At 47.0% G+C, this 22,673-nt stretch overlaps 1 protein-coding gene across 1 annotated transcript in view; it reads right to left on the reverse strand.

Moving 5' to 3' along the window:
* The window catches only part of HINFP (histone H4 transcription factor), a 65,852-nt gene extending 44,173 nt beyond the window's left edge, over nt 1-21,679 (reverse strand). Inside the window, exons 1-6 of the mRNA XM_077250587.1 lie at nt 21,272-21,679; nt 20,592-20,818; nt 19,833-19,944; nt 19,581-19,733; nt 5,766-5,843; nt 4,947-5,067 (exon numbers count right to left, since the gene is read on the reverse strand). Coding sequence (XP_077106702.1) covers nt 4,947-5,067; nt 5,766-5,843; nt 19,581-19,733; nt 19,833-19,944; nt 20,592-20,818; nt 21,272-21,449 — 869 coding nt within the window. The 5' untranslated portion in view covers nt 21,450-21,679. The remainder of the gene's footprint in view (nt 1-4,946; nt 5,068-5,765; nt 5,844-19,580; nt 19,734-19,832; nt 19,945-20,591; nt 20,819-21,271) is intronic.
* Nucleotides 21,680-22,673: the final 994 nt, after the last annotated feature.

A 22,673-nucleotide genomic window follows, 5' to 3' on the forward strand; every position in this document is an offset into this window, starting at 1 on the left:
GAAGAAATGGAACCTCCACCAAAACTCCTTTTGACAGAAGCTTCATTACTTCTTGCTCTAATGTCTCCTGTTGAGACGGTGATTTCAAAGAAGTCAATAGAAATGAGTCCGGAGGGACTCGGGCAAATTTTAACTTTAAACCAGAGGTGATGAGACTATTTGCCCACACGTTTGATGTTATTTTCCTCCATTGGTTTGAGAAGGAGGACAATCTACCTCCCACAGGTAGATCTGCTCTAACGGGGTTTGTCTTCAGGTTTGAAAGGGCGCTTCCCAAAGAATGCACCCCTTTGTTTGGTATCTCTAGGGGTCCAGCGGTCTTGCTGCTTAAACTCTTTTCTTTTATTAAACACGGGCTTCCGGAACGCTCTCCTATAGGACGGAAGGTAATTATTATTAGGGAAGCCCTTCTTTCTCTCTCCCGCTTTAGTGAGGATTTCGTCCAGTTTGGTACCAAACAGGTACTCACCCTGACATGGGAGGCCACATAATTTGGACTTCGTCTGGGGATCACCCTTCCAGCCCTTAAGCCACAGGGCTCTACGTGCTGCATTCGTGAGACCTGCCGACTTGGCTGCCAGGCGTATGGAGTCGGCAGATGAGTCCGCTAGGAAGGCTGTAGCACCCCTTATTAAGGGTATAGAGGACCTCAGTTTGTCTCTAGAGAGACCGCCTTTTAGTCCTTCCTCTAAGTCATTTAGCCAGACTAACATGGACCTAGCGGTGCACGTTGCTGAAATAGCCGGTCTAAAAGCTCCCGTACATGACTCCCAAGCTCTTTTTAACAGAGAGTCGGCTTTACGGTCCAGTGGGTCCTGTAATGAGCCTGAATCCTCTACAGGCAGCAGGGATTTTTTTGATGTGGATGCCACTGCTGCGTCCACCTTCGGGGCTTTTGTCCATGTTGAAAACTCTTCATCATTGAAGGGATAACGCCTTTTTGAGGATGGTGGTAATCCTCTTTGTCCCTGAGTCTCCCACTCTTTTTTAACTAGATTTTTTACCGCCGCTATTATCGGAAAGGAGGGTCTTTTCTTCTCCGACAAACCAGCGAACATTATGTCCTGCTGCGTTTTAGGGACTTTCGAATCCTCAATGCCCATGGTGTTACAAACGGACTTCACAAGGTTATCAATACTATCGGTGGGAAAGCATGTATCCTGATCCTCATCTGAGGAAGCATATTCGATGGTAATATCCGAGTCTGCCTTCTCCATATCAGAAGACTGATCAGATATAGGGGACACGTACCCCTTTTTCTCTTTGGTACGTGGCTCCTTGTCAGAACTGTGAAGGGCTCGTAATTCCTGCCTAATCATAAGCCTGATATCTTCTGATTTAATTGCGGCTTCCTGTCGTAAGGTGGAATTAATGCATGATTTGCAAAGCCTTTTTGTGTAACTATCCGGAAGGGGCTGGAGACATAACGCACACTGCTTGTGTTTCGTTTTTTCAGTTTTCTTTCCCTAGGGTGTATAGAAGGAGAGGGAACAATAAGCAGCCTATCAGGGTAGATGCACACTCACCGCAGTGAAGCTGTCTGTTTAAGGTACCGACTGACGAGGAGGAGACTGTGGCAGAGAAATAGCCCGGTCCGACTTCTTCCTAGAAGATCCGCTCTGATTAGAGCGACCGCTGCTGCCCCGGCTGCGTGGGATGGTTGCGGTAGCTTCCACAGAAGGCACCGCAGAGTCCTGCATGGAATCCATATTGGACGCCGGAGAGTTAGCGCCGGCGTCCTTTTCACATGGGGGCCGCCATCTTCTTCCGGTTGAACCCGGAAGTGCTAATCACTTCCGGGTCGCGGCCATACTCTATGCACCCGCGCTGCCACCGGCATCAGCGCGGGTGCCTTCCACCTCCTCTCTCACTCCGGAGTTTACCTGAGCACTCCCGGGGAAATAGTGGAGCTCCACGCCGCATGAGCGCTCGCCAAGGCGCAGCGCTCACCCTTCCTCGGCGCTTGGTCCCGCAGACGATCCAGGTGGATTTCCATGAGCCAGGAACCCCTGCAGTTCTGGCCTCATGGTGCCTGCCAGCAGAGGGGGGAAGCTGAGAAGAGGACCCCCGACGCTGCATCCAGCTCTGGAGCCCTTGCCGTCCTCACAGGTAAACTGCGCAAGCGGCATCCAGGCTAGGTATCCTCTTCTCCGTGGATTTCCCATAGGAACAGGAAACCAAACTGTGGGAGCGAGGGGGACCGCCCCTTTTATCTCTCCGTAGGGTTTGCTGTTCCTAGGGGCGGATCCCCTCTCTCAGTGGGTGCTGTCGTGGCGAAGAGAAAAATTATTTTTTAGCCCCCAGTTTTGTATTTTTCCAAGGGTAACAGTTGAAATTGGACCCCAAAAGTTGTTGTCCAATTTGTCCTGAGTGCGCTGATACCCCATATGTGGGGGGGAACCACCGTTTGAGCGCATGGCAGAGCTCGGAAGGGAAGGAGCGCCATTTGGAATGCAGACTTAGACGGATTGGTCTGCAAGCGTTACATTGCGTTTGCAGAGCCCCTAATGTACCTAAACAGTAGAAACCCACCACAAGTGACCCCATATTGGAAACTAGACCCACCAAGGAACTTCTCTAGATGTGTTGTGAGAGCTTTGAACCCCCAAGTCTTCCACTACATATGTTGGGGTAAACCCCTGTTTGGGTGCACGGGAGAGTTCGGATGGGAAGGAGCACTGTTTTACTTTTTCAACGCAGAATTGGCTGGAATTGAGATCGGACGCCATGTTGCGTTTGGAGAGCCCCTGATGTGCCTAAACAGTGGAAACCCCCCAATTATAACTGAAACCCTAACCCAAACACACCCCTAACCCTAATCCCAACGGTAACCCTGACACACCACTAACCTTAATCCCAAACGTAAATGTAATCCAAACCCTAACTTTAGCCCCAACCCTAACTGTAGCCTTAACCCTAGCCTCAACCCTAATGGGAAAATGGAAATAAATACATTTTTTATTTTTTTATTTTTCCCTAACTAAGGGGGTGATGAAGGGGGGTTTGATTTACTTTTATAGCAGGTTTTTTAGCGGATTTTTATGACTGGCAGCCGTCACACACTAAAAGACACATTTTATTGCAAAAAATTATTTTTTGCGTTACCACATTTTGAGAGCTATAATTTTTCCATATTTTGGTCCACAGTGTCATGTGAGGTCTTGTTTTTTGCGGGACGAGTTGACATTTTTTATTGATAACATTTTCGGGCACGTGACATTTTTTGATCGCTTTTTATTCAGATTTTTGTGAGGCAGAATGACCAAAAACCAGCTATTCATGAATTTCTTTTGGGGGGGCGTTTATACCGTTCGCGTTTAGTAAAATGGATAAAGCAGTTTTATTCTTCGGGTCAGTACAATTACAGCGATACCTCATTTATATCATTTTTTATGTTTTGGCGCTTTTATACAATAAAAACTATTTTATAGAAAAAATAATTATTTTTGCATCGCTTTATTCTGAGGACTGTAACTTTTTTATTTTTGATGACGCTGTATGGTGGCTCGTTTTTTGCGGGACAAGATGATGTTTTCAACGGTACCATGGTTATTTATATCTGTGTTTTTGATCGCATGTTATTCCACTTTTTGTTTGGCGGTATGATAATAAAGCATTGTTTTTTGCCTCTTTTTTTTATTACGGTGTTCACTGAAGGGGTTAACTAGTGGGACAGTTTTATAGGTCGGGTCGTTACGGACGCGGCGATACTAAATATGTGTACTTTTATTGTTTTTTTTTTTTTTTTTTTAATTTAGATAAAGAAATGTATTTATGGAAACTACATATAGCAGGCGCTGGTAAGCCACCTCCCTGCAGGACCCGGATGCAGCCCTGCGCCCATTTTGGATCCGGGGCCTGCAGGAAGGAGGAGGTAGGAGACCCTCAGAGCAACGCGATCACATCGCGTTGCTCCGGGGGTCTCAGGGAAGCACGCAGGGAGCCCCCCTCCCTGCGCGATGCTTCCCTATATCGCCGGAACACTGCGATCATGTTTAATGGCAGTGTGCCTGGGGTTAATGTGCCGGGGGCGGTCCGTGATCGCTCCTGGCACATAGTGCCGGATGTCAGCTGCGATAGTCAGCTGACACCCGGCCGCGATCGGCCGCGCTCCCCCCGTGAGCGCGGCCGATCGCCATGACGTACTATCCCGTCGGTTGGCATACGGGCCCACCCCACCTCGACGGGATAGTACGTCTAATGTCACAAAGGGGTTAAAATACTTAAAGTTAAACTGGTGTCTAAAAGAGGTTGTGTGCGCACAGTCTTACACAGCCAACACCTAAGCCCACCCTGTACGCTTTCACGGGATATGAGGTTATATACGGTGTGTCACATATTAGAAAGGATCTACCACCAAACACATAAGGATGAATATTTAAAGAGTAAACCTTGTTTTAATTATTATTATTAAAATCTATATTCAGAGAAGATGAACGTTCCCATTACTGGGAAAGGAGATGGCAGTTAGTTCTCATAAGGTTCTATGTAGACTGTGGGGGGGAGAATATCGGCCTCTACATAGAATCTCATCTCCTATCTCAGCCATATAACATTCTGTCTTCACTGACTACAGATTCCACCTGTGAACTGAGACTTTTGATAACTGATCAGCTCTAGAGGACAAAGAAGCAGAATTCTCTAACCAAGATATATTATAAAGTTTCTAATCTTCACATGTAGTATTGATTTATGCAATAAAAATTTAAACTACTACTTTAAGATTCCCAGACTGCTTGGGACCTTTGTGGCTTCTCCACCTTTTTCTTCTGTCCTCCATATATTGGCACTGCGCGAGCACTGAACATTGAAGGTGGACACCGCACACTCGGGAGGAGGGCCAGGCTCCATCTTCACAGTCAAATCCTATATTACAATCACTTTCTCCTGTGCTTAGCACAGATGTAATATTTATGAATAATTAGCAAAAGCATGTGAAATCTCACCTGTAGTCACAATGCTGACATTTATATGGCCGCTCATCGCTGTGCCTGAACCGTATGTGAGTCCGTAAGGTAGACGGAAGTGGACAGGTCATATCACACAATGGGCATTTATAATGGTTCACTGCAAGACAGGTCAGAGGTAAAGTTATCATATGAGAAACACGTGTCCTGTTTATCAGCTAATCAGAGGGACAGCATGCAGGTTCTTCCTTGCCGGTGACATCACCTGGCAGACAGTATTATAGGTATGATAAGCTCACAAAATCATGGCCTCAGGTAGAAGTGACTGCGCCTTTGAAGTTCAATTTATAAATTATTAACTCGAAGGGGTTGCCCCATAACAAGTTATACGTCACCAATCAGCCATACAGATGATTAGTATATGGGTGACAAGGTTTAGGGGCTGAGACCTTCATTTCTTTATCCAAGAGAGGTCGTCTCTGTGTGTAGGGTGGTAGTGTGTATTTGCAGCCACTACCACTTCATTCACACAGAGGACTTTGGGCTCCCTCGGGATTGTGATCAATTGGGGTCTCACCAGTGACACCCCCAGCGATCACACATTTATCCCCTTTTCTGTGGATAGGAGAAGCATGCTGTATATGGGACAGGCCCTTTAAGCATGCCTCTACTCCGCTGATTGCTCACGGACGGTAGTTGTTTGCAAGATTGCCAGTTATTGAAATAGTCCACACGCTAAAGAAAAGCATAATTCAAAATAGCATTGCAGATTTCATATTAATCCAGCAGTACTGGTAAAATATGCTGAACATAGTACTACATAGAACTAGTATTATTCCAGAAGAGCATTACACTCACCGTGATTCCGCATGTGGTCCCGCAGGAGGCGTTCTGTTGCAAATCTCTTAGAGCAATGTGTGCACTGGAACCGATGTTCTGCAGGTGCAGGACAGAAACACAAAGACATTACATATCTGCAGCACATCAACGTAAAGGGGATAAAGCATAAAGAGACCATTGAACGACTGCCCAAGACCCAAGGAGGGGCAGCAAGGACTAGAACTTTAGTGGGGTGAAGGAACCATGACACTTGTGTAGGAGCCTCATCACCTAGGAGGCCCCTCCTACCCCGTATAATGCAGTCTGTCAGGGAGAGATCGGTCAGTGCCCCGGAGCAGTGTGAGGAGACGCCAGCCTCCGAGGAGGCACCAGACTAGTCTCTTCTCTGCCCACGTACCCAGCAGGATAACCCATCTAGATTTTCTCTGAAATGTCGCAGTGTTTCAGAGACAGACCCAAGCTTCAGGCTGATTCTTGCAGCCCGGGTACAGCATGAAGCGAGTGACAAGTTCAGATGGTAACCAATAGCCTGTTTATTAACACTGCACTAAGAGACTTTTTATTCAAAATTAACCCTTTTGGGGAGCACATGCTTGATGTGCCGATATTTATACACAGGTGGCAATATGGAAGAAGCCATGCTTTTTGGCAAGCCGAGGTCCAAAAATTAACCTCGTTTCAGCAGTAGGTTGTAGGGTAGTACGTTTGTTAAATAAAAAAGCTATAGGTTTTTAAAAAAGCTTTCCAAAAATTATCCCTTTTTTTGAGCAGCAATACATTTGCTGTTTAGAAAGAGAATAAAAACTGTTATTTTGACAAGCGGTTTGTCCATGGGAAAAATTTTTAACTGGATGTCAGCTCCACTCTTTATCTCGAACCAACACCCTCCCGTCCCCTGATGACATCACCTCCTCGGCACACCGATCTGATTCCCAAGTTTTGGGCACCACAGAATCATCATCTCCTGTGATTGTGGGAAGTGTCCTGAACACCCGCCTCCTGCCCGATTCCCACCTTGAGATTTGTCCTGGCTCAGAGTGTTACTACCACTGCTCATGGATAAAATTACCCTTTTGTCTAGGGTCAAGAGAGAGTAACAGCCTTTACCATATAATCTTATACAATACTAAAAAGGATAGAGACTAATGTGGTGAGGGGGTGATCTCTCCCTGCTCACCCTACCTCACAGCGGAGGTTAGCACCCCAAGTTCGACATGGCGCCCCTGCTCACCGACGGCTCTTCCTTGAGACCCTATAGGGAACTTAATAAGGAAAACCCTCCACCAACACCAATAATTTCTAAAGTGCAGTTGTGCTATAAAGTGCCTAGTCAAGAAACTGCAGCAGTCTTTTGGGGGGAATAATGCCCAGATTTGTTCAGGGTTTCATAGGTTTTTCAAACCCTTATCACTTATCTAATATATAATTGCCTAGAATACTACTTCCTGCAATTTGTGCCAACTTCCGTGGCTTTGTCCGGAGCTATTGTCCGGAGCTATTGTCCGGAGCTATAGTCCGGAGATAAGTGACGTCACCAGTGTCCTACACCCAGGCAGAGCACAGTGGCCCCAGGCAGAACATGGGGCCCCAGGCAGAGCACAGGGGCCCCAGGCAGGGCACAGGGGCCCCAGGCAGGGCACAGGGGCCCCAGGCAGCATATGGGGCCCCAGGCAGAGCACAGGGGCCCCAGGCAGCATATGGGGCCCCAGGCAGAGCACAGTGGCCCCAGGCAGAGCACAGTGGCCCCAGGCAGAGCACACACCAAATCGGAGGCCGAGGGGCCCCGCCAACCAAATCGGAGGCCGAGGAGCCCCGCCCACCAAATCGAAGGCCGAGCGGCCCCGCCCACCAAAGCGGAGGCTGAGGGGCCCGGCCCCGCCCACCAAAGCGGAGGCCGAGGGTCCCCGCCCACCAAATCGGAGGCCGAGGGTCCCCGCCCACCAAATCGGAGGCCGAGGGTCCCCACCCACCAAATCGGAGGCCGAGGGTCCCCACCCACCAAATCGGAGGATGAGGGGCCCCACCAACCAAATCGGAGGCCGAGGAGCCCCGCCCACCAAAAGTAAGTGCGGCCCCAAAAGTAAGTGCGCCCCCGGGTGCAAAAGTAAGTGCGCCCCCGGGTGCAAAAGTAAGTGCGCCCCCGGGTGCAAAAGTAAGCGCGCCCCCGGCCCCGGGTGTGAAAAGTGCTGCTGTAAAGCTGGTAGCGCTGTTCAAGCACCATGTATTTCCTTCAGGAAATGCCCATCTAATATATAATTGCCTAGAATACTACTTCCTGCAATTTGTGCCAACTTCCGTGGCTTTGTCCGGAGCTAATGTCCGGAGATAATGTCCGGAGCTAATGTGCGGAGATAATGTCCGGAGATAAGTGACGTCACCAGTGTCCTACACCCAGGCAGAGCACAGGGGCCCCAGGCAGCATATGGGGCCCCAGGCAGAGCACAGTGGCCCCAGGCAGAGCACAGGGGCCCCAGGCAGCATATGGGGCCCCAGGCAGAGCACAGTGGTCCCAGGCAGAGCACAGGGGCCCCAGGCAGCCTATGGGGCCCCAGGCAGAGCACAGTGGCCCCAGGCAGAGCACAGGGGCCCCAGGCAGAGCACAGTGGCCCCAGGCAGAGCACAGTGGCCCCAGGCAGAGCACAGGGGCCCCAGGCAGAGCACAGTGGCCCCAGGCAGAGCACAGGGGCCCCAGGCAGAGCACAGGGGCCCCAGGCAGCATATGGGGCCCCAGGCAGAGCACAGGGGCCTCAGGCAGAGCACAGGGGCCCCAGGCAGCATATGGGGCCCCAGGCAGAGCACAGGGGCCCCAGGCAGCATATGGGGCCCCAGGCAGAGCACAGTGGCCCCAGGCAGAGCACAGGGGCCCCAGGCAGAACATGGGGCCCCAGGCAGAACACAGGGGCCCCAGGCAGAGCACAGGGGCCCCAGGCAGAGCACAGGGGCCCCAGGCAGCATATGGGGCCCCAGGCAGAGCACAGGGGCCCCAGGCAGCATATGGGGCCCCAGGCAGAGCACAGTGGCCCCAGGCAGCATATGGGGCCCCAGGCAGAGCACAGTGGCCCCAGGCAGAGCACAGGGGCCCCAGGCAGAGCACAGTGGTCCCAGGCAGAGCACAGGGGCCCCAGGCAGCTTATGGGGCCCCAGGCAGAGCACAGTGGCCCCAGGCAGCATATGGGGCCCCAGGCAGAGCACAGGGGCCCCAGGCAGCATATGGGGCCCCAGGCAGAGCACAGTGGCCCCAGGCAGAGCACAGGGGCCCCAGGCAGCATATGGGGCCCCAGGCAGAGCACAGTGGTCCCAGGTAGAGCACAGGGGCCCCAGGCAGCCTATGGGGCCCCAGGCAGAGCACAGGGGCCCCAGGCAGCATATGGGGCCCCAGGCAGAGCACAGGGGCCCCAGGCAGCATATGGGGCCCCAGGCAGAGCACAGTGGCCCCAGGCAGAGCACAGGGGCCCCAGGCAGAACATGGGGCCCCAGGCAGAGCACAGGGGCCCCAGGCAGAGCACAGGGGCCCCAGGCAGCATATGGGGCCCCAGGCAGAGCACAGGGGCCCCAGGCAGCATATGGGGCCCCAGGCAGAGCACAGCGATATTTCAGACCCCCTGTGTGATGTCTGGGGCCCTGTTCTTAAGTATATTAAAGATTAAAGTAACGTATATTAAAGTATATTATAGATCAAATTTGACACGTTTATGAGCACCATTGAGTGATATACTCAAGAATGACATAATTTTTCAACATTTTATGGTTTCAAACTGTAAACACTCAGATTTTTTTTTACTTCAACCAGAAAACCTTAACGGTTCATAAAAAACTTGACTGTTCAGGATATGATAAAAGTCATAGTATTCTGAATCTTTAACTTATAAAGATACCTTTACATGGGGTGATTATTGGTTCCAGAGAGGCTTTCGGCCGATAATCGTACACATGGCTGGTGACAGGACAATACAATATAAACGTTCAAAGGTAAACACTGATAACATTAAAATCTAATATATAATTGCCTAGAATACTACTTCCGGCAATTTGTGCCAACTTCCGTGGCTTTGTCCGGAGATAATGTCCGGAGATAAGTGACGTCACCAGCGTCCTACACCCGCTCAGGGTGGACAAAGATATATGCCTTCGTGGTGCGCGGCACTTTTCTGATTGGTTGCCGCCTGCCGCGAGCGACCAATCAGAAATGTGCCGTACTGTCAAGAATTGTCAAGAGCTGGTGAGTGCAGCCATTTTTTGTTCTTTCTTACTATTATTTATTAATTGTATTATTCTTACATTTGAATAAATAAAGTATATATGGATTCTAGACTCCCGATTCTTTAGAATCGGGCTGCCATCTAGTATACTATATAAATAGGAGGAGTGACAAGACTAATTGGAATCTTTGATGACCATAATAATAAAGTGATGGGTATTCTGAGACGGTATTGGGGTGTTTTGAGAGCAGACCCCGATATAGCTGAATGTATCCCTAAATTCCCTTCAGTAACGTACAGAAAGAGGAAATCCATACGTGATTATGTGGTTCATAGTCATCTAAACCCCCCACAGGTAGAGAGTACTTGGCTGGAACGGAGGAGCCTGGGCACATGTAAATGCAGAGGCAGCAATACGTGTAAATTGATTAATCAGTCAAAAACATTTTGCAGTGTTGCCATGGGACGTGTCTTTAAAAACAGGGATTTTGCTAGTTGTAGGACAGCAGGGGTGGCCTACTTATGTACGTGTAGCTGTCCATTAAACTATTTTGGAAAAACAAAAAGACAACTAAGAATTAGGATAGGCGAGCACGTAGGAGACATAAAACAAACGTGAGACCCCCCCTGGCACGTCATATGGTGAAATAACATCAAGGGGATTTGGGGTCGTTCTCGTTTCAGGTTATAGAGACTGTTCCCCAATCTGTCAGACTTGGCGATTGGGATCAAAAAATACTCCAACGTGAAACTAGGTGGATCTTGCTATTGGAATCCATGTCCCCCCCTTGGTCTAAACGAACAACTCAACTTTACGAGTTTCATTTGAACTGGTTGTGTTCAAGACAGGTAAAAATGATGGGTAATGAATGGCGTAGTGTAGAGGTCTTTCAGAAGACCACAATAAGAGTTTTCACTGTAAAGTGAAAACAATACTTAGAAATGGTTCTTTCAGAGGGCAACCTCACTGATCCAATGGTGATCAATAGTATTTACCATGAATGTACCTTTCTATAGGAGGACTGCGTGTCATTGCCTGCCGTTTAGCATAATGCACAATGACAGTATTTATCTAAATCTACACAGAATGATTTAGAATACCAGGTGGTTTCCTTGATATTTTAAGTTCTGTACGTGCTAATTGCTGGTTATTAAAGATTATTTTTATCTATATCTGGTTTAAGATATAAGCTGGAGCGCTATTTGCGTTCCATTCACCGGATACCCTATAATCCAGCATCTTATGCGATGAATGCACAGTGTCCGCTAAGCCCCCAAACTTCTGGGTGGTGGGAGTGGTTATCGAACGTCCGCTCGGTGCCGCCCCTAAATCCTCGGGCGGTGGGAATGGTTACTGAGTGGAACGCTTGTGCGCCTCATTTACCAGAAGGGGGATGACGCTCTTGGAGCAGCGATATATCACCTCCGGTTTAAGTGCACGATACTCATGGCGGCAAGAGGTATTTAAAGAAACATACGGTAGGACACGTGTAGTCCTTTATAACAAGCGGTCACAAGGAGACGTGGCTTACTATAGCTGCCTCGTGCTGGAAGAAGCCCTGTCCTGGGGAGAAACGCGTCAGGATATGTGATAAAACTGGATGAGTACATTCTTATCTTTTTGGTCACTGCTATGACTAATTTTCTGCATCAGTTATAATAAGAACAAGGGGGTGCGTGTGTGCATTAAATAGATTGATATACCTTGAAAAACGCACGGATATGCTATGTTTTGTTTCTTCTATCCTTGTGTATGTTTGATCTATTGAGAGGTTAACAGAACATTATAACGTTACAATAAGAACAAGGGGGGGGGGGGGGTGTGCATTAAATAGATGAAAAATGCACAGATATGCCATATATTTTGTTTCCTCTATCCCTGTGTACATTTGAACTATTGAGAGGTGAACAGAAGGAGGAGGATTACTGAAATTATAATACCTATTGTTATTGGGAGATCTATCTTTACCCCTGATATCATCATGCACCCCTAGTATATACAGTCATGGTCAAAAGTATTGACACCCCTGCAATTCTGTCAAATAATACTCAGTTTCATCCTGAAAATCATTGCAAACACAAATTCTTTGGTATTATTATCTTCATTTAACTTGTCTTAAATGAAAAAATACAAAAGAGAATGAAGCAAAAAGCAAAACATTGATCATTTCACACAAAACTCCAAAAATGGGCCAGACAAAAGTATTGGCACCGTCAGCCTAATACTTGGTTGCACAACCTTTAGCCAAAATAACTGCGACCAACTGCTTCCGGTAACCATCAATGAGTTTCTTACAATGCTCTGCTGGAATTTTAGACCATTCTTCTTTGGCAAACTGCTCCAGGTCCCTGATATTTGAAGGGTGCCTTCTCCAAACTGCCATTTTTAGATCTCTCCACAGGTGTTCTATGGGATTGAGGTCTGGACTCATTGCTGGCCACCTTAGAAGTCTCCAGTGCTTTCGCTCAAACCATTTTCTAGTGCTTTTTGAAGTGTGTTTTGGGTCATTATTATAGATAGACTTGGCACACACGTGATGAGATGCAAGTGAGAATTTAATTCAGGAGAGTACATACAATAGACGTTTCGGTCATAGACCTTCATCAATGTACCTCTCTTAGAGAGATTACTTGTAAATAGGTTTTAGGAGATTAACCCCATTAAGCATCAGGTTCAGCTCTGTATAAAAGCCAAATGTGGCACCAGAGATGTGTTGTCCGGACGCGGTATCCACACAGGACGAGCGGTGGATACCGCGTCCGGACAACACATCTCTGGTGCCACATTTGGCCTTTATACAGAGCTGAACCTGATGCTTAATGGGGTTAATCTCCTAAAACCTATTTACAAGTAATCTCTCTAAGAGAGGTACATTGATGAAGGTCTATGACCGAAACGTCTATTGTATGTACTCTCCTGAATTAAATTCTCACTTGCATCTCATCACGTGTGTGCCAAGTCTATCTATAACATTATACGGTTTGGGCACTTACTTGTGCACCACTATCAATAGTAGTGCCTACGGCTATCTTTCACATATTTTGGGTCATTGTCCTGCTGGAAGACCCATGACCTCTGAGGGAGACCCAGCTTTCTGAAACTGGGCCCTACATTATGCTGCAAAATTTGTTGGTAGTCTTCAGAATTCATAATGCCATGCACACGGTCAAGCAGTCCAGTGCCAGAGGCAGCAAAGCAACCCCAAAACATCAGGGAACCTCCGCCATGTTTGACTGTAGGGACCGTGTTCTTTTCTTTGAATGCCTTTTTTCTCCTGTAAACTCTATGTTGATGCCTTTGCCCAAAAAGCTCTACTTTTGTCTCATCTGACCAGAGAACATTCTTCCAAAATGTTTTAGGCTTTTTCAGGTAAGTTTTGGCAAACTCCAGCCTGGCTTTTTTGTTTCGGGGTAAGAAGTGGGGTCTTCCTGGGTCTCCTACCATACAGTCCCTTTTCATTCAGATGCCGACGAATAGTACGGGTGGACACTGTTGTACCCTCGGACTGCAGGGCAGCTTGAACTTGTTTGGATGTTAGTCGAGGTTCTTTATCCAACATCGGCACAATCTTGCGTTGAAATCTCTTGTCAATTTTTCTTTTCCGTCCACATCTAGGGAGGTTAGCCACAGTGCCATGGGCTTTAAACTTCTTGATGACACTGCGCCCGGTAGACACAGGAACATTCAGGTCTTTGGAGATGGACTTGTAGCCTTGAGATTGCTCATGCTTCCTCACAATTTGGTTTCTCAAGTCCTCAGACAGTTCTTAGGTCTTCTTTCTTTTCTCCATGCTCAATGTGGTACACACAAGGACACAGGACAGAAGTTGAGTCAACTTTAATCCATGTCAACTGGCTGCAAGTGTGATTTAGTTATTGTCAACACCTGTTAGGTGGCACAGGTAAGTTAGAGGTGCTGTTAATTACACAAATTAGAGAAGCATCACATGATTTTTTGAACAGTGCCAATACTTTTGTCCACCCCCTTTTTTATGTTTGGTGTGGAATTATATCCAATTTGGCTTTAGGACAATTCTTTTTCTGTTTTTTCATTTAAGACAAATTAAATGAAGATAATAATAACAAAGAATTTGTGTTTGCAATCATTTTCAGGAAAAAAATGAGTATTATCTGACAGAATTGCAGGGGTGTCAATACTTTTGACCATGACTGTAAGTGATCAGGGTTTCATAGGTTTTTCAAACCCTTAACAAATCTGGGCATTATTCCCCAAAAAGACTGCTGCAGTTTCTTGACTGAGCACTTTATAGCACAACTGCACGTTTAGAAATTATTGGTGTTGGTGGAGGGTTTTCCTTAAGTTCCCTATAGGGTCTCAAGGGAGAGCCGTCGGTGAGCGGGGGCGCCATGTCGAACTTTGGGGTGCCAACCTCCACTGTGAGGTAGGGTGAGCAGGGAGAGATCACCCCCTCACCAAATTAGTCTCTATCCTTTTTAGTATTGTTTAAGATTGATAAGATTATATGGTAAAGGCTGTCACTGTCTCTTGACCCTAGACAAAAGGGTAATTTTATCCATGAGAATTAAAAGTTATTTTTTAGGGGTATTTTTTTTTTATTTTGGTCTATACCTGATTTATACTACAGTAATTATTATTTTTGGTACATATATGTTACTACCACTGCCCCTACCACGTAGCTTGGCATCAGAATTATATCCTCATTCTCCCAGTGTCATCTGAGATCAAAAGCTGACTGTTCATGCCTTCAAAAACAATCAACTGGAAGCAGTTTTTCTAATGAAAGATCTTCCTTAGCCCCCGAGATGGTGTGGGTTAGGGGACCATGGGCCAGGATAGAGATAGGCATCAGTGAAAAATGAAATGCAAAAGTAACTGTTCAGGCATTGGAGGGAGATCACTGCACAGAACATTGACTCAAACTGTGTCGCTGTCAGAGGTAACATCATCTGCTGTGACTGAGACAAGGGATGAGAATGCTCTCTGCTTCCTCCCAAGTAATATGCTTGCCAAAATGCAATTTTTTCTTTTTCCATACATTTTGAACAAAAATATAATAAACTTCTTCCAATTAATTCCACCCCAGTATTTCAACCCTTGGCAAAAAGAATGTCAGAAAATATACTAGGTAGGTACACGTTGTAAGACTGGTAGCATCATACGCAGTAACCCACAAAGTTCCAAAACAGTCTCTTTAACGTGTTTCCTCAGAGCATTAAAGTCCAATTCACACTAATGCATATAACTTCAGTGTATGTTATCAGTGTTCATTTCACACCAGTTCATAGCAATACATAGCACATGGCTTTTAGATTGCAGTCCTTAAACAGGCCAGACCTCTCCTTGTCCAGTATCCGTGGGGCGACCGCACGCCATATTACAGTCTCCATACACAGCTTTTCATGTTGCAGACACTACACACGCCAGCCCTCCTCTGACTAGTTCCCATGGGTGTCCTGCATCACTGTATCACAGTCTCTTTACTCACACAGCCCAGGATATCCTCCGTGCTAGTCCTCTTTCGGGCACAGGACATCCACCTCCGGTACACCTCTAGGCACAGGACTGTCCACATCCGAGACCAGTAACATGGACGACCTGTATACGCTGCGGGTGCCAGGCTGGTCAGCTGCCCTGGGTGCTGACTCTGCTGGCCTGTGCCTCCATGCACTCAGCCAGCACTCTGCCGGCCTCTGCTCTGCACACCAGACTGACACTGATGTTGCACCACACACCTGACACGCCTACACCCTTTCTTGCAGGGCTTTTAACAAACAAACCTGTGGCCTTCAGCCACATGGAAAACCCAGACCGGAAAAACATGACTCCCATGCACCCCTGTGGATTTCATCCGTCTTCATGCACAACCTGAGAAGAACACACAGCGACCCCTACCTGTGACACGAGTCACTACCTCACATTGCAATCAGAGCTACTCCTGCGACTACCGTGCACACCTATGGCCTTCATAAGTCTCTGTGGGCATTCTGGGGAGCACAAACAGCACCTCCTAGCTGTAACAGGGTCACTGCCTCACAACGTACAAAAAGTAAATAAAGGTGTAAGCGTGTAAAAGAGGGGTGCAAAGCAGACATGCACAGTTAAGGTCTAGATTTAAAAAATATATATATTATGACAAAATTCAACTCCATTTTCCAAAAAGAACAGAACAAGAAATACTAGATAGTTATGCAGCCAAAAAGCCAGCACCTGCAAAGTCCTGTATACTGGTGGTATTGGTGTAGCGTGTATGGATGTCAAATTTAACTAGTAAACCAGGTGTTTGAATAAAAAAATAATAATAATAATTTCTTAGCGCCACACACACTTTGTGAGATAGACTGTCGCTGTTAAATGTCCGGATTTCAGGGAATTTTCTTTTACATTTTTTTTTAAACTACTATTATTTTCCTATTTTCCCAGTAGCGTGGGAAAGTTTCTGAATACTGACTGTACAGCAGACAGGTATGGGATATTGTTGCTTTTTTATTTTGGAATTTTTTACAGGAGAACGAGGGCTTCGCTTGGATTGAGCATGCAATACAGATATTAAAAACCTGTGCATTTCATTATTTCATTAAAATACTTTTTTCTTAGTGAGTGAGTGACTAACTCTTTCACAACTGTGGGATTAGTAATGGATAGGTATCTTATTGACACCTCTCCATTACTAAGCCGGCTTAATGTCACCTTACAAGAGAAAGGTGACATTAGCCCCTTATTACCCCCATATGCCACCACTACAGGGCAGTGGGAAGAACCGGGCAAAGCTCCAAAATTGGCACACCTAATAGATGCGCCTTTTCCGGGCAGCAGCGGGCTGCTTTTTTAAAGCTGGGGGGGCCCATAGCCATGGCCCCTTACCAGCCTAAGAATAGCAAGCACCTGTGAGTTTTGCCAGGTAAGTTGGAAAATATAGGGCGGACCCCACGTTGGTTTTTCTTTCATCCCTTCTTCCCTGCTCGCGCTACTTTCGGCCCGTGAAAACACACTGACATGTGCATAGACCCATTCATTTGAATGGGTCTATGTGTGTCAGTGTTTCCGGTACGTGAGAATACGGTCACTACATGTACTGGAGGCGCTGACATGTGAAACCGGCCTTATGCAGATTTAGATGGAAATCCTGAAGAAAGAGTTTAGTGATCACAGGATGATGATGATGATATTATTATCATGATCATCATCAACTGAACGGAGCCTTATACAGATTTATGGGAAGCAGAATTAACAAAAAACAGTTCAGAAATTACTATTTTGTTTTAAAAGTCAAGCACCATTTGGTACAAGGGACAAGACCGCTTTATTCTTCAGGTCAGTATGATTATTGTGATATAGAAAACCTGCAGCCAAAAGAGTTTTCTGCAAAACATATATTTTTTTTTACTCAGTTCTGCTATGTGACATGAATATTTTTCACTTTTAACCGCTGGTCTAATGCCCTACAATACATCTGTACTGCAGTGCATGAGACTGGTCAGTTATACAATCACATAGCCTGTTAAACACCGTTTATGACTGGGCCTAACAGGTCACCAAAGTCGGAGGCCATTACTTGGACTGGGCTTGCAATGGCAACAATCGGGACCTGAAAACTTGGGATGCTGATAGGGTTAAAGGGAATCTATTACCAGGTTTTTGCCATGTAATCCGAGAGAGCACTATGATATAGGGGAAGAGAGCCTGATTCCAGTGATTTGTTACTTACTGTGCTTTGCTGTTTCATTACAATCAGTGCTTTATCATCAGGAGATTATCACTAGAGGACTAGGTGTCTTGTGCCTCCTGTACTAACCACATTCCAGCACTGATTAGCAGCTTCTGTAAGGATACACAGTGTACACAGAAAGCTGCCAGTCAGCGGTGTGGTGGGGTTATACAGGGCTCAGCATTCAGAGAACTGCTAGATCTGCAGCAGTAAAAAAACAACTTGTAATTCGATCACAACTGATGAACCCAGTAAACTAAGTGAAACATTGCTGGAATTAGGGTCTCTGTCCCTACAACATGCTGCTCTCAGATAACAGCAAAAAAATAGAAAAAATTGGAGTCCGGCTCAACAAGACTGGATTTTCCTTTTTTTTTTTTTTCAAAAGAAAATATAGTGCATACAAAGAAAAATTTACACGGTCGACATGACCCAGTCGACGCGTTTGGACTGCACTAGGTAGTCTTACTCATGAGTCATGAGTAAGGCATTTGCAGAAAACAAATAAAAACTGATTAACCCCCGCATTAGGTGAATTAATGTGCTGGGCAGGGGCCACAGGTGTGGAGGTGAGAGTGGTTCCCATATAGGGCAGATGCCGATGATATTCTATAGCTGATTCTGTGTGTAACCATTCAGATGTCACTGTATTTATACAACATCCGGACTTTTGGGGAATTGGGGCTGTAAGGAAAGAAGGTCCAAAATGGAGATAACGAGTTGGTGGAACATCTAAATAAGGACCCTGTGAAGAAACCAGATTGTATCTTAATTTCCCAGACAACCATGTTTTTGCAAACCCCCCCCCCCCCCAAAAAAAAAAAACTGGCTTTTTATCTGTATATTGGCTTGTGAATTTAAGTGTTTATGTCTGGTGGGTCAAGAAGGCACACTTGCCCACTGATATACTATCTAACATACTGTGTAAGTCTGTAATAGTGACTGTACATTGAGTGTGTTAAGCTTTGTTTATTGATGTGTGCTTATATGCTAATAGTGCTACTTAATCCCATCACCATTGTTAAACTTATCTTGATGTTGGACTGAAAGACCCTGGGTAATTCTAAAAATAGCTTACATGCCTTGGGTATAAAAAGACTCAGAGATCGCATCCTGAGAGTCTGAAGTAATACAGAGCTACCAGCTGGACATTCTGCAAACCACCCAACAGACAAGAGAAAGGACTGCAGCCAATTCATCATGGCACCATCACGAGGGACACTGATCTAGGACTCTATAGGATACAACCTAGGGGTTTTCGGCTCCGGTTGGAAGGACACAGATCTGATCCAGTGACCATCTCTGAACCATGGATATGTTCGGAGAAAGCCAGGTTTGGGACCCGCTGGTCGCCTGGTTCCATGGAGGGTCAGATAAGCCAGGTGGTGACTCTCGTGTCAACTGGCTTTGGACCTTGTATGGACTCTGTGGACAGTTCTTGGTCATCTCCCTATGCTTGTCGTTACCCCTTCTCTGTGCGTTCATCCACAGATGGAGTAGCGACCCTGGGAGCTCTGACATCATGTCATACTGGAAACACATGGAGACGCAGTGATATTTTATATGCGCCCATGTAACCAAACAATTCCAGTCATGGTGGGATTGTTCTGTTTGCTATTGTTGTGTTGTGGTTCAATAAAGTATTGCTACACTGTTTTACCTTAACCCTGTGTTGTCTGTGTAGTGTATTGCCCACGGGGAGATAGAGCGGGCTTTCAGTGGTATGAGCCGTGGTTCATGCAGTCTTGCTAAAGACAGCCGGGCCAGCGGACGAGAGCACCCACTGACCCCATTTCTCCACAGACCCTCACTGCAATTGGTCCTCGCTGGTGGAGAGAAGGATGGTGACAGGGAAATACAAGGATCTCTTCAATATTCAAACACCAACCTGCAGCATAGCTAGGTGGATTTACAGGTATTTCTCAGTGAAAAAGTGACTGACTTACGATCTAAAGAAGTTTGCCGCCTGAGGTGGTCGTAGAATTTAGTGTTGTTGGAAAACATGCCACCACAGTTGGGACAGGACACGACCTTCTCTTGCGTGTGACTTCGCAGGTGCTCTCGTAACTTGCAGCGACTTTTACAAGAACAGTCACAGTCTATGAAGTCATGGGGGTAGAAGAAACTGTTAAAAGTCCAGATATTGCAGCATACAAAAGCACAAAGAGAAGGTTTGGCAGGAACTATTTTGACATTACCTTTCCAGCCACACATCAGGACGCGGTTCTCCTTACCGGCTACTTCGTATTCTGCACTCAGACCATGAGAGTCAACGTGTCTGTAGTACCACTCGGCATTGTCAAATAAGCTCTATTAGATCAACAAAGAAGGTAAAAAAAGCACGGATTAAAGACCAGGCTGGAGTTCTCCATTTACCCAATGTCACACACACAGCAGGGGACCCGGAGGCTCTTCTGCAGCGATGCGTTCACGAATGGTAATATCGTACTGGAGCTAACTCTATCCCTACACAATGCATCACCTGCTGATCAAGCAGACCAATAAAACCACCAGCTTAGTACTGAGCCACAGACGCCACAAGACCTTCAAAAGTGTCCAGTGTTATTTGGCACCACGACATTAACAAGAGATCCTTTCCGAGGTGGGTCCTTCATGGGGTGGGATTGCTTTTCCATATAGCCCACAGATGCGGTTCCTCAGACTACTAGTGAATGCCAGGATCCAGGGTCTCCTAGCTGAACATTGCCCAGAGCAGCTCTATGCCTCTGCTAGCATGACAACTGCACAGCAGAATGAAGCCTCACTAACAGCCTAATTATATTCCACCCTTGACAAGCGACAGCCATTGTCACAAGTTCATTAGTGGTTCTACTATTGTGCCTGACCTTTTTAGGAGCCAACATAGTGGTGTCTGCGTTATTCTGTGGCCTGATCATAGACTGTACTGTGTCTGCTCCACCCCTGAGAGGCACCGTCGCAACGTTTGGGGTCCTCACCTCACAGTGGTCCCACATGCAGATGAAGCTTTCCTGGAGCTCTGGGATCATGTTCCGGCTCTGGGCATCTAGCTGGCACGGAATCAGGTCCGGCTGACTCTGTAACGCCTGGAGTCCCAACTGTTTCAGCTTTGTATGGTAGCAATGAAAATAAACATGGCGGAAAAGTTCTACTTGGCTATCCAGGGAGAAGAAGCCGCAGTCCTGCCACAAGCAGCAAAACTCGTCTGCAAGAGAAGGAGGAGAGACCATCATCAACAAAGAATAAGACACGACCCAGCAAGGGGCGACATAGCGGTCACCTATGGACACTGCCTGCTCCACCAACCTAGCAGACCCCCAGTAGGGGCTTATTCCCAGCAAACAGGGGCCATATGTTCTGCTCCATACTATGGTCCTGTGACCTCCGGCCTCATAAGCTTGTATATAGCCGTTAGTGGGGTCAGGAGACCCCAGACATTGTGCCTGGCACAGTGTGAATTAGTCCAGCCTGCAGACCGCCCCAGGGGGCCACACTTAGATCTGCTTCTGCTACCATGTCACCCCTCATGTCGCTCGGCAGGATGCAGCATGGCATAGGCTAGAGATGTGGGCGAGGTGCCGGCTCAGCACCTTACTCCCATGGATGGAGAGGAGCAGCCCCAATACGCTGCAGACGTGTCCAGCACGGAGGCGCTCACCCTCACAGTCCATGCTCTCCTCTCCAGGCCTCAGCTGCTGGGCTCCCAGATGATCAGACACATGAGCACAGAACTCTTCCATCTTAGAAGCCACATATGTGCAGGAGCCCCATTCACACTGCAGCAGCACATTCACAGCTCGCTTCACGCCTCTGCCTGTCATCCCACTGTCTGCCATGGAGAATCCTGGCCCCTGACAAGGCTGGCACAGCAGGGTGATGACCCGTGCCTATACCCCTCCACCCCTATTAGAATAGCACTAGGGCAATGAGAGAATCGCTTTTTAAAGAAGTATGTCCAATCATGGCACCCGTCAGGGCAACACAACACGTGACACACAGCGGCTCAACCAATCCAAGATCCCCTCACAACCATAACACGGAAGTAACGCGCCTTCTCCAAGGAAGCGGTGCGCCATCCTAAGCAGTCCCGTGGAAACATCAACTGTGCACTCGTGCATCAGAACCGGCAAGAATAGAATGCCGTCTCGTCAGTTCCGGATGAGAAATGTGGTAGACACTAGACATAGACATGGCATCCCTGCACACAACGTGCAGCACAGCGCCGCCTGGTGGTCACTGTGTAGGAGCGTACATTGCAGCGGTGTTGCGCAGCTGGTGGTCGGACTGTGCGACCCTCGGGGATGCGGAACGGCTTTTTCAGTCTCATATTTCTAGAGACATAACGTGTGTGCACTCTGAGGAGAGGCCGGCAGCGGATGAGTGAGGCCGGGCACAGGCTGCGTGCGGCACAGATGGCTCATGGGCATGTTAGGTTAGGCTATGGGTTGAACTAGATGGACTTAAAGTCACGAGGCTGAAGTTGGTTTCTTATTCGTTCAGTTTCTTATTCGGGCTGAAGTTGGTTTCTTATTCAGCAGTTTCTTATTCGGCTATTTTTTATTTTCTGTTTTTTTCTGATTTTTCAATAAAAATAAACCATTCTAAGTATATAATATTATGCGGTCATGTGTCCTCTTGTGAGTACACTTAAAAACAGATACAAAATTTTAGAAGGCTGGCACAAAAATGGGCATCAAAGTGGGCACTGAGGTATGGTATTAAAGGGGTTAAATGCCTTTGTGCCACTGATTTAACACCTGATTTACATATTTAATGATGCCCCACATGAAATCCATGTCACTCCAGCCTGGCACAAATGGGTTCTGGGCATCAGAACTGGCATCAAAGTGGTCAAATCGCCCATTTTCACAGATTTGAATAAGTAACAGCTATTTTTAAGGGGTTAAATGCCTTTGTGCCACTGATTTAACACCTGATTTACATATTTAATGATGCCCCACATGAAATCCATGTCACTGCAGCCTGGCACAAATGGGTTCTGGGCATCAGAACTGGCATCAAAGTGGGCAAATCGTACATTTTCACAGATTTGAATAAGT

This window comes from Ranitomeya variabilis, chromosome 4 (genome assembly GCF_051348905.1).
Source record: "Ranitomeya variabilis isolate aRanVar5 chromosome 4, aRanVar5.hap1, whole genome shotgun sequence".
In the NCBI taxonomy this organism is placed as follows: Eukaryota; Metazoa; Chordata; class Amphibia; order Anura; family Dendrobatidae; genus Ranitomeya; species Ranitomeya variabilis.